Genomic DNA, 12,466 nt, shown 5'->3' on the forward strand with positions numbered 1-12,466 from the left:
GTTATTATACATTTCAGTTACTCAATTTACTTAACTCATATAGATTCGTTACAAACAGACTGATGTTTTCAAGCTTTCAATTCAGTTAATTGGGATGATTCTCCGTTTATAGATTAAAAAAAAAAAAAACAAACAAACAAACAAACAAACAAACAAACAAACAAACAAACAAGACATTTAAGATTCCAATATTACATCACACCAAGTCTGGGCCTAATTAAAAATATGTTTGACACCTGAACCAAGTTTATTAGTAAACTAAATGCAGTTTGATAACTGTAACTGAATAATAAATAAATAGCTTGATTGTCAAAAAGGACCAATGAGTAAATGCCCATTTGCTTTTTCCAACGCAGCTTTAAGTATCTGGTAGTAATAAAGCATTACTGTGCATTACTGTGCCATGACAGTTTAAATGGCAAAGCCAAAATAGAAAAGCCAAATCTGCGCTGGCGGGATGGTAAGTAGAAGCGTTAGTTGTTTGTTTGTTTATTTATTTATTTTAGACACCCCAGTTTCCAAGTTTATTTATTTTAGAGATCCCAGTTTCCAAGTAGAGTTGTATGGGTTTCTATGGAGAACTTGCCCCTCACAATATGGCAGACGCTCTAACGTGTAGTTCCCTACGGAGCAACGAAGTAGGTGCATTGTCTGCTTTCCAACATCTATGTTACGGTCTCGAGTCCAACTATAAGACAAGACCCGCCCTCCTCCCCCGCGCTAAATTCCCATTGGTTTAAATCTCCAACTGTCCCCGTCAATCCAACCCTACCCCGCTGTACGATTGGCTGGTTTACATCCAGATGCGCCTCCTCCTGTTTTAGGACAATCAGTTCGGGTCTTTTTTTTTTTCGGCTACTACGGTTCTGTGCCTGTTTGACCAATCTCTCTCGGCTCGGCTCGGTTCGGGGTGCGAATTTGGACTCGAGAAAGGTGAGAAACAGACCGTATTGTATATTTTAATTAATATTTGGTGGCACGCCGTAGGGCCCACAAAGCGCCGACCCGTTTAGAGATTTATTTTAACGGCGAGCTAACATGATGTATAAAAACGAAAGGAGTGGCGGGTGGAGCTAACGTTAGCTCGTTTTTTTTTTGTCACAGTTAGCCGCTGCAGACAAGATTTAGCCGCTGCTCACAGGTCTGATGCTGACAGCTAGCACACCGCTCCGGATTTAGATTCATATTTTTTTAATATTTGTCGCGGTGATCATTGTCAAATCACAGCTAACGAAAGCGATTTACTTGTACATCTTTGATTTGTGTTTGTGCATAAATACATATTTTAATTTTACATAACCTGACGATTGTTGAGATTTTCACCAAAGAGTGATAAATCCCTCTTAACGGCTTGTGTAGCTTGTGTGTCCTCGGATCCCCTTGACCGTCAGCGACGACACCCAGGGGTTTTTCTTCATCTCAGAGCGCCCCTAAAAGCCCCCGCCACACGCCGCACACACACGGGAGAAGAAGAAGAAGAAGAAGAAGAAAAAAAATGGACAGGACGGATCTGATCCAGAAGGCCAAGCTGGCGGAGCAGGCTGAGCGCTATGACGACATGGCGGACTGCATGAGGGAGGTGACGGAGATGGGAGGCGAGCTGTCAAACGAGGAGAGGAACCTGCTCTCCGTCGCGTACAAGAACGTGGTCGGGGCGCGGCGGTCCGCCTGGAGGGTGCTGTCCAGCATCGGCCTCAAGACCGAGGGCAGCGAGAAGAAGCAGCAGATGGTCAAGGAGTACCGGCTAAAGGTGGAGATGGAGCTGGAGGACATTTGCAACAACGTTCTGGTGAGTGCTGGAGATCCACGCTGCTCTGGGTTATCTTTAAAATAAATAAATAAATAAATAAAAACAACACCTCACTTAAACATTTCTAATGCAGACTTATATTTCAACAACAAGTGCTATCTTTATTATATTCATTGTGGCTTTTGTATAGAGTACAGCTGTCTCAAACAGAATCTCAATTAAAAATGTATTATATTTTGGTAGTTTGATAAAACACATCTATAAATTCATTATATAAACATTTATATTTGGCTTATTTTAAACATTTGGTCCTAAAGAAAAAATGAAAACGCAACATTCAGGGTCTCAATAAAATAAAAAAAAGACAGGGGGAAAATATATTTTTTATTACAGAAATGTTGTGTTATGGTCTATTCCAGCATGGGAAAGATTGCTGACTCGAATTGTTCAGAAGACATCTGGACCTCATCTGAATGTAGATCTATGTAGACTTTAGATATATACATCTCTATACAGGCATATGCAATAAATTAGAATGTTTTTTGAAAAGTTAATTTATCTCAGTAAGAGGAACACAATTTATAGATAAACACAGACCAACAGCTTTAATTTTGGTTATCTGTTTTATTTCCACCTCCAGCTGATTCAAAAACACACCATTTTAAAATCAGACTATTGCATCAGACCAATAAAACACTTTTCATGCAGAAATGGGGGCTTAATGAAAGGTATATTTAATACCATTATATTCTGATTTATTGAGATACAACTGCATTCACTGCATACACTCGATTAAAGACGCACTCAAGTTCATATTTGACTGAAATCAACAATGTCGCATATTTTCATAAAGGCGGAGATGCTGGTATAGTTCCACATATTAGAAGAAAAACCAGCTACTCTTAAGGAAAGGTCTTGTTTGTAGAGTTAATCAACCGGCCCATACAACTCTTCATGGGTTTGCGTGACACAACGTAACAACTGGGTAAGCTAACAAACATTTGGCTCGCAGTGCTCCACCCTACGCTGCATATTTATGCTGCAGCGGCTTTCTGGATAGAAGGGTACAATATGCTTTATAAAGGGCAATCTTTACTGCTAAATGGCACATACTGATCTCATCAGCATACCAAGCTTTGCATACAATAGGGGACACTGTCTGTTAATGTCCATATTGTTAGTCGGGTCAACAGATTTGTAACATCATGAATATTTAAACACAGGACGTCGTCAGATGGAGTCGAGTCTAGTTTATGTCTAGTTTATTTACCTCCCTTGTTCTTAAAATAAGTTATTACTCTTTGTGTCATAGTGAAAGTCAGGCTCTAAACCGCACTAAATAGTTAGTAATGGCTAAAAGCCAGCAATATATGGAGAAAAATTAAAGATTTACATAAAGATTGGCCAGAGACTGGAGTTTCCCCTGACTGGTTGAGATCAGCCGGGCAAATATTGAAAAATCTCTTCTTTTTTTCTTTTTTTCTCTCCATTTTGTTCATTTAAAGCTAAGAGCTTCCTCTGTTTTTAGTTTAAAAGGGCATCAGATAACGGCATCCACTCTGAACCTTAGTTTAAAGATTCCAAACAAACGCTTGCCTAAATGGAAATAATCTTGTAATGTCTTCATTTTCTCCTGTCAAATAACCCGTAGCACCTTCGGTCCTTTGGAAAAGCCGGAAATCATTGTCGGCCTGGAGAGAAACGATCGGTTGATCTCTTAAAAGAACAAAACTGGATCATCTGCATACAGCCAGAGGTCAACTATAGAACCATCAACCATGCGTCCTGGTTTAAAGTCACAGCTTTGATCATTTATCCACATGCTGGTTATAAAGAAGACGGGCTCTCCTTGTTAAAACAGTCGTTACCTTTTATTATTATTTTTTTTTTAATTTGACATTTGTAGTGAAAGCTACTTCTGATGAAATCTTGTTTTTCATGCAGTAGCACTCGTTGCGTTGATATGGCATCCGTTTCCTGTGCGTTTCCCCCCCCCCCCCCTCTGCTGTATAAATAAAATCTGGACAGGATAAGGAAGCACCACCGAGTCCTTCCTCCGCTCCTGCCTGTTGGGAATCTGGATTTAGAACAATAGACTTGGAAACCTTTTTTATTTTTTTGGGGGGGGGGGGTGTGAACATGACGGTGGGTCCTGGTACCAGCTCAGCAAGGTGTGTCTGAATAGACTGAGGGTGAACTCGGCGCTCACACACAGGAAGTGTAAGACACCCGGCAGACGAAGGCCTCGTGTGGTTGCCCCAGCGCAAGAATTCACATGTAGAAATGACTCAGAGCAGTTTCACACACCTCACCAATGCACCCCCCCCCCCTTTAAAAGCGATGGAAAGGCCTTCCTCTGGCTTCTACATCTCTAGGCGTAGCTTTAATGGATCGCCAGATGATGCGTCTTCACCTCTGGCTGCGTTTAGAGCGACGGCGCAGATCGGTGCCCCACACATCGTGTTCCCGCTCCGGCTCAGCGATCTCAGTACAGCCGGGTGGAAACAAATCTGCACGGCCATCGCGTTCCTCCGGGACATCTGTCTGTTGGAGGAAGCCCAGAAAAAGCTGCTAGGAGGCGAGAATGCGGTCTGGGCGGCCAGCGTGAGTCGCTGGGAGAAGAGGGCGTGTCTGCTCTCAGGCCCCCTGGCAGGTTAGCTTCTCGCTCTCCCTCAGAGAAATAAAACTGCGACAGACAAGCTGCTTGTCCCCCCCCCCCCCCCTCCCACCCCCCCTCCACCCCCCCTCCCGTCTGTGTTGGTTTCCTGCGTGTTGCAACCAGGTGGAGCCGAGTCGCTCTGGTTTCCAGTGCAGCGCTGTCAGCTGAGCCTGTGGAGGCCATGACGGCTCTGGTGATGGAGCGCTGCGCATCAGGATCAAAGCTCAGCTGTTTAAGTACAACAAAACTGGATTCTTCTAATTAAAAAAAAAAAAAAAAAACATATTCATGAAGAATGTATACCAGCATCAGATTTCTCTCAACTAAAACCGCTGCTAAAATAATGTAGCCTGTCGGTTATTACAATATTACAGTTATCACAATGTGATTTATTTCTTATTTTTGATACAGACATGTAGGAGGAGTGGGGATAAAAAAAAAAAAACGTTTCAAACGCTCAACACAATGACTTGCAAAGCAGTTTCTTCCAGCTAAAGCAGTGGTTCTCAAATGTTTCCTATTGCAGCACCCCAACAAAATGGGTCTAAAATTTTTACTTTTATCATCTTTTTGTTCTTATGCATTAAAGCTGTAGTAATAAAGATGATCCACACTACCTTTTTAAAATGTCTATGGGTTCATTTTAACTTATAACAATGGTTTCTAACAACTAGAATGCAACATTGCCACACTTTTTAACTATATATTAACAACAATATAAATGACTTTTAGCCTGACTTGTACCTACAGTCAGCTTTTAACGTGCTGTTAACCGTATATGGCAAAAATAATATTAAACCATTAGAGATAAACTTCAGCTACATTAGGTTTTGTACTTTTATTTTTTAGTTTATTGATCATCATCATCATCATCATGCTACTGACTGCAGGTACAGACCAAATAGCAGACGGTGCTGTTCAATTTTCTGGACAAAAACAGTAACTGGTTTACCATAATATGGTAAAATGGCTTGCCATAGCTGAGCGCCGAGCAAACGGCAGCACTCCTCACACAGTCAGGGTAAACTCCGGCATTTTAATGGACAGACTTAAACCTGTAAGGGCTGTATAAGGCAAAATGTAGTGTTTCGTATTAAACCTTAAACTCTGTAAACGTGCTGTGACTGCAGAGCAGGCAGCGGGCCCCTTTAACGCTGTAAAGCACAGGTGTCAAACTCAAGGCCCGCGGGCCGAATCCGGCCCGTCAAGGTAAATTTTCCGGCCCTCAAGAGCCAAAAAAAAAAGGTATATCATGTCATAAAGTAGAGGTATATATCCTTTTAAAGTGTATAAAGTGGCTAAAACTGTGCCACCTGTAAGTGTAACTCACCCCAATATCAACTTTTCTTGCAGATAAACTGTATAAACTGGGCCTAAGGTTGCTATTTTTATGTTACTGTGCATTTTTTATACTTCTATGTGAACTGGAATGAAATTATGAAATGAAAAGTATCGTCTATACACGTGCTACCGGCCCTTTTAATGACTTTATGACGCCAAAGTGGCCCCATATAGAAATGAGTTTGACACCCCTGCTGTAAAGGGACCAATTAACCCAGTGTGAGGGGATCTGGATGGCGGACCCACCCACACGTGACGAGAACGTCATCTCAACTCCCCACCAAAAAGATGCTCTGGCTGGGATTTGAACCCAGCACCTTCTAGCTGTGAGGCAACAGCTGTCCCACTTCATTCACCTCCAAGTAGGACGTCTCCACGCTCACTCCGTCCCAGCTACCCCAATAACCGTTTATTAAGCTGGTCTTTGAAACATGTTTATTAATAAGTTAGTATGACGTAAAGTTGACTAAAGGAACCTGAATTCTTTATTATTTAAATCTAACGTGTTAGATAATCTCCGCTCATTGCACCTATAGGGATTGTTGGTGATAAACCCGACGTCCTGCCATCACAGAGGTGTGGACATAAACATTTCCCCCGTTTCCGTCTCATCCCTGGAAGCAAACCCGCCGCCATAAAACCGTCATTTCGTCTTTAAACGCAGACATTAAACCGCTGCCTGCCTATATTTGCTCCGTGTGGCGTGTAACGTTTTGTATTCTCAGTAGATGAGATGTAGCCGCTGGCGAGCCTCTAACCCATCCGACTCAGTCAATGTTCCTCGTATCGTTTTTTAAATCGTGTAAATTCTGCATAAGACGCTGTTTCACTGACTCGGCAGGTCCACGGCGCGTTCACTGAAACGTTTGCATGGATGATGTCATTTCAGGAAGTGACTGTCTCCTCGGGGGATTTGGACCAGTACAGCATAGTTTACTATTTAAAGCAGTTTAGTTTCACCAGTTGCCATAGAGACGTCTCTTAAAGCCGCAGTACGGCCTTTTGTGTGAAGGCGTCTGATCTCTAACGGCCCGCCGGGCTTTGCTGATGAAATCTTGGTGCGGATTCAGCATTTTCTGTCGTATTTCCCTTTGGAAGCTGACAGGCAGGGGGGCGGGGGGGGGGGTCTACCTACAGCGGGGGTCTCCAACGTGCAGCCCGGGGGCCGATTATTTTTTTTTGGCCCTCAACCACAATTCAACAGTGGCATAAATTTGGTTTGGTGACTCTAGTGTTTAAAGGTACAGCCAAGTTAGAATCTCCTTAAAATGGTAAAATTTAATTGTAATGCAGGGACTTTTTGCTGCAAAGCACATTTGGCCTGAACCATTTACTAAAATAAAGCAAGAGAGCCAAATCCTGTTATTCTTGCTGAGAATACACCCACATATAATCTAAAACGTGATTAACTTGAAAATTTAGGACATTGTATTGTTCTTTTTTTTTTCTTTCTGCAAAACCTTTTCTATATTATGGATCCACAGTGATTTACTGATCCCCTTTTCTTCTAACATATGACCAATTTGCTTGTTTTGCTAAAATATTAATTGTTGAGCAGGTTTAAAGATAAAATGTATAAATTTAGCTATAAGATGTGAACCATAGCCCAGGGTTTCTATGCTGAAATTTGCTATTATCGTTTTCTAGGTCTAGATGAGTTTCTAGAGAACATAAATCCCATAATGTCTGATAACGACAGTGGTTTTACATCTAAATGTCTGATCTTCCATCTCATAACTTGATTCTAACATCCATTCCAGTTATAATGGGACGACGTTTCACCTGTAACATTTGACTTGTTAATAATATCAGTTATCCGTCTGAGCTGGTTCTCGGTATTAATGATTGACATTTGTCTGATTTTTATCTCTTTCTGCTGCAGGTACTGCTGGATAATCATTTAATCAGCAACTCCACCAACCCAGAGAGCAAAGTCTTCTACCTAAAGATGAAGGGCGACTACTACAGATACCTGGCAGAAGTTGCCTCTGGAGAAGCCAAGTCGAGTGAGAACAAGTTTCTGTTATTGAGAGATTCCTACGTGGTTTAATGGTTTAATTCCTGCAGTGCATCTTATGTTAAGACAGGACTGTAAAGTCTTCAGTTGTTAGAATTTGGACAGGCGGGATCATATGATTTGTGATTTATTCTGCATCTTGTCATACGGCGCTAAGCACGGTCGGTTATTAACCCTGCAAAAAGGGAACTAAAAGTAAAAAAAATCTTGTTGAAATTAGTATATTTTCCTTAAATTGAGCAGCTAAATAAGAGTATTTTCCAATGGAATGAGTATTTTTACCCCTAAAATAAGATCATTAGAAATCCTGCACTTGAAATAAGATGATGGAGATGAATTGTTCTTATTTTAGGTGCCAAAACTTTATTCCATTGGCAAATAGTGTTATTTAGCTGCTCAGATCAAGGAAAAATTTACTAATTTCAAGAAAATTGTACTTACTTTTTGTTCCCTTTTTGCAGTGTAGGGTTTGGAACTGGAACTAACCGAAGGCTGGCTTTCTCAGATGGAAATTGTTTTATTTATTTTTGCATGAATTTCCCTTCGTTCCGCCCCTCTCTGTTCTCAGAATCGGTTTTAACTTGATTAAAAAAATCTTAAAAAATGTATTCGCCGAGGCAGATAAAGAGGGCATTGTTGGTATCCCAGATACTCTGCTCATAGAAATGGGGATTTAAAAATATTTTCAGTAAGCCTTCATGACCGGTCTAAAAACACCCTTTTTTTTTTTTTTTTTTTTTTTTTTTTGTTTTGTCCTTTTAGAAACTATCGAAAACTCACAGCAAGCGTACCAGGCTGCGTTCGACATCAGCAAGACCGAGATGGAGCCCACGCACCCCATTCGCCTGGGCCTGGCGCTCAACTTCTCCGTCTTCTTCTACGAGATCCTGAACTCCCCAGAGAAGGCCTGCGAGCTGGCCAAGAAGGTCGGCACACTTCCCAGCGGCCCGCTCTCCGCTCTCCCGTAACCTCAGGTGTAAAACGCCGCTAACAGCGCCGACATGCGTCTTCTTGTTTGCAGGCGTTCGACGACGCCATCGCAGAGTTGGACCAGCTACACGAAGAGTCCTACAAGGACAGCACCCTCATCATGCAGCTGCTCAGAGACAACCTCACAGTAAGCTCCTCCCACTTCAAACGGACTCCTTCAGTCCTGCCATTTAATCACTTCTTCAGAGCCGTCTCCATAAGCTAGGAAGTCATCGGCGTTACTGTAGTGATCCGGTTCTAGAGCTGAAGCTGATGTTTTTATCGTGGTTCGTTCAGAGTTTCTGTTTGTTCACATCTGAGCCGATACCCGGTGCCTATGAATCGGTACCGTTACTCAGCAATACCCATTTTCAGCACTTTTATTTGTTTATGCAGTAAAAAATTTTTAGTTTATTAATAAAAGCTCTAAAATGTTCGATTTAACGTGTTTATTTTTCAATATATAAACTTGTTTGGATCTAGAAGTGAACCTCATTAGGTAACTTATGGATTTTAATACATCGCTATCAGTTATCACACTGCAAAAACGGATCTAAAAATTAGTAAAATGTTCTTAGAATTTGTGTTTTTGTCCTAGATTTGAGCAGGTAAATAAGATTATCTGCCAATGGAATGAGTATTTTACCCCTAAAATAAGTTAATTAGACATCCTGCACTTGAAATAAGATGATGGAGATGAATTGTTCCTATTTTAAGTGCAGAAGTCTTATTCCATTAGCAGATCATCTTATTTACCTGCTCAAATCAAGGACAGATACACTCATTTTAAGAAAATATTACATATTTTTAGTTCCATTTTTGCAGTGCAGAGGCACATTGGTGAACGAGGTGAACACGGGATTGAAGCTGTGCGTGAATAAAACTCTAGTAAATGGTTTAAGTGCAACAGTTTCAGAGAAAAATCACTATATTAAAACATATTTTCTTGGTAATTCTGGGCGGGACACATTCTGATGAGGGAACAGAGAGAGGCTCTCCTCTCTGCTCTCTTTGCTCGGACTACAGGCGAGTTAGACGCCGTTTGTGGGAAGAGGCTCACAGCCGCTCTCTCAAGACAATAACTGCAGAACGAGGGATTGGTGCTTTTGATTAAAATTTTTTTTTTTTTAAAAAAGGTCGCTGGACCGGTCAGAAGTCACTAAATATAGTGAGAAGTTCTCAGATTAGAAGTATTCCTGCCGCTGGCCTTGAACTGCGTCTCATGTTCTTCACAACGCTCCATAGATTCTGTATGGGGTTCAGCTCAGATGCAAACCTCAGCTATACTTTGATTTATTTATTTTACCACCTGGAATCAAAATGGATGGTCTGTTTGCATCCCTTTACAGAACATGTCTGCAACTTTGAAGATGGATTTTTTTTTTATTATTATTATTATTGTGAAGCAAACAACAAATGGGACCAAACAGGGAGTTTTTGGGATTTAAACCAAATGACGCCACCCGTTTAATTCGTCTGAGCCCGTAAATTGAGAGGATATACTTGTGTTATTATGCTTATATTAGCTGAAAAAGGTCTTCAAATGACAATAATATGATTTATCGGCATAAGTTTTAAAAACATTTTTTTATCTTACAGCAAAATATGTTGTGACAGGCCTAGCTGCAGTCCACTCATCTTTGCCACACTTTTTCCTTCCACTAAACTTTCCATCAACGTGATTTCGATGCAGTAGTTTGCAACCAGCCAGCTTTTCTTTTTTTTTTTGCAGTTTTTTTTTGCAGTTTTTTTGCAGTTTTTTGCAGTTTTGTGTCCACAATGATTAAAATTAACTGACGAAACGGTTTAGTGATGTCACTGGTTCTAGTGTATCTATATAATGAGTTTCACCGTTCTAATTCAGTGACTGAAATGAACTCTGCAGTGATGTTGGCATTTATTTAGATGCAGTTGGATAAACAGAAAGTGGTATATATAAATAAATAAATGGCACACATTCGTTTCTGCTTTATGCTGTTGATGTTACGTAAGGTTGCTGGTCTTGTGAGCTTCCCGGTAAACCGTCGGTCATCAGCTTTTTCACTCTTAGGGGGTTAAAAAAAGAAAATGTTGCACACACGTGAAGTTGTTTTCCGGTTTCACTTCAGTTATTTTCTTTCCTCCTGCTCTAATTCACGATTCTGAGCAGCCGGTCACCGGCGGCTTGGAAAATGTTTGGTGCTGCAGCACCGGAAAGCTCATAAACGGATATCTGAGGAGTATTATGCCTCCAGAAAATATTGTTGTTTAGTTTATTATACCAATTTGTTTTTTTTGTTTTTTTATAATTTTGCGTTTTTTTCCCCCCACAGCTATGGACATCAGACAACGCTCCCGAGGAGGGCACTGCCGGAGAAGCCGAGGCTGGCGAGACGGAGAACTAGAGCGTGCATGCCCTGTTGGGGGGGAAAACGACACAAATGATTTAAGAAAATAAAATAAAAATCAACTTTTCTCATTGTATGCTCCATAACACTCCACTGATACATTCCATCGCTGAAAAAGGATCTTAAGCAACCAAAAAAAAAAAAAAAGAAGAAAAGTCTTTAAAACAGATCAGATTTGGAGACATCCTTCCATTCCTGTAGTTTTTCTCTCGGCCTTCCCATCTTGTGCAGGTTCAGCCGTAGAAACCTAAGTAGGGATCTGAAGTGATTAATGAGACCCCCCCCCCCCCCCCACATACTCCCCGCACCCCTCGTCAAAAGCAAAGGAAGAAAAGTTGAAAACCCCGATCATGCGTCATCTCATCGCACCATTCTGCAGGTTTTCTCGCCAGATAATGTGGTACTGTTACATTCGCTTGGCTATGATTTGAACTAAATGTCATTTTTATTCGTCAGGGAAAAGCCGGCGCTCCGTCACTCGCCGGCTGACGGCGTTTGAACGCAGCCAATTAACCGCCCTGTGGTTGAAGGTTCTGATCCCAGTGACCCGTTCGCTGGGGTCCGTCTGTCTGTCTGGGGGCCAACCTTGCTCTTCTTTTTCTGACCAAACACCAATTTGTTGCCGGTGGAGAGAAGCCTTTTTCTGATCCTGCACTTCTCTTCAAATTTTACACTGGAATGGGAACCAAACAGCTTTTAGCCACTTAGAACTGAAATTTATCTGTTTGGAGATGTACGTTTTGGTTGTTGTTTTTTTTTTTCTGTTGAGATTTGGACCACTTTCGTTTTGTAATTAATTCATGGTAGCCCCTAAACGCCCCGTGGAACTGTTGAATCCTGATGCATCCACTATGTTAACATGAATAAAACATTTTATAAGCCAAGCCAAAGCTCTGCCCTCGTTCATTCTTGCTTATTAAGGATTTATCTTTAATTTAAAAGCCTAGGACATCTTTTTATTTTTTTTTAAAAAAATTTTTATTATTTCAACATTTTAAAAACAAAGAGACTTATAAATAATCAATAATGGAAGTTTTTTTTGTGTTTTTTATATACTAAACTAATAAACCGTGGAGAAATAACCAATTTTTAAAGATCTTTAACATGTTTGGCTATTAATGAAAAGTCAGTTTATCAACAACTATATGATTTTTAAAAAGAAAAGAAAAAGAAAGGCAAGCTGACTTTAGTGCTTTCCAGTATTGATTTTTGACCAGAGCACCGATTGTGTTTGGGACGGTTTTAAATGATGTGCCTCAATGTTTATAAATGTAAAAATTTAGTTTTACTGGGTCTCAGCTGCGTTGGGCACAGTTGTAATTTACTGAACGATAGACCTTAAA

The 12,466-nt window shown here is 40.8% G+C and overlaps 1 protein-coding gene across 2 annotated transcripts; it reads left to right on the plus strand.

Moving 5' to 3' along the window:
* Positions 1 to 801: 801 nt before the first annotated feature.
* On the plus strand, positions 802 to 12,007 carry LOC105927645 (14-3-3 protein beta/alpha-1). Of its 2 annotated transcripts, none has more exons than XM_012864515.3 (6): positions 802 to 933; positions 1,360 to 1,789; positions 7,633 to 7,756; positions 8,530 to 8,693; positions 8,789 to 8,884; positions 11,049 to 12,007. In XM_012864515.3, the coding sequence occupies exons 2-6, from the start codon at positions 1,496 to 1,498 to the stop codon at positions 11,118 to 11,120; spliced, it is 750 nt and encodes a 249-aa protein (XP_012719969.1). In that variant the 5' UTR covers positions 802 to 933; positions 1,360 to 1,495; the 3' UTR covers positions 11,121 to 12,007. The 2 variants fall into 2 exon arrangements, with proteins under 2 accessions (XP_012719969.1, XP_021173174.1); XM_021317499.2 differs by having other exon boundaries at positions 826 to 933; positions 1,424 to 1,789.
* The last annotated feature ends 459 nt before the right edge of the window (positions 12,008 to 12,466 follow it).

The sequence above is a fragment of the Fundulus heteroclitus genome, chromosome 19 (assembly GCF_011125445.2).
Source record: "Fundulus heteroclitus isolate FHET01 chromosome 19, MU-UCD_Fhet_4.1, whole genome shotgun sequence".
In the NCBI taxonomy this organism is placed as follows: domain Eukaryota; kingdom Metazoa; phylum Chordata; class Actinopteri; order Cyprinodontiformes; family Fundulidae; genus Fundulus; species Fundulus heteroclitus.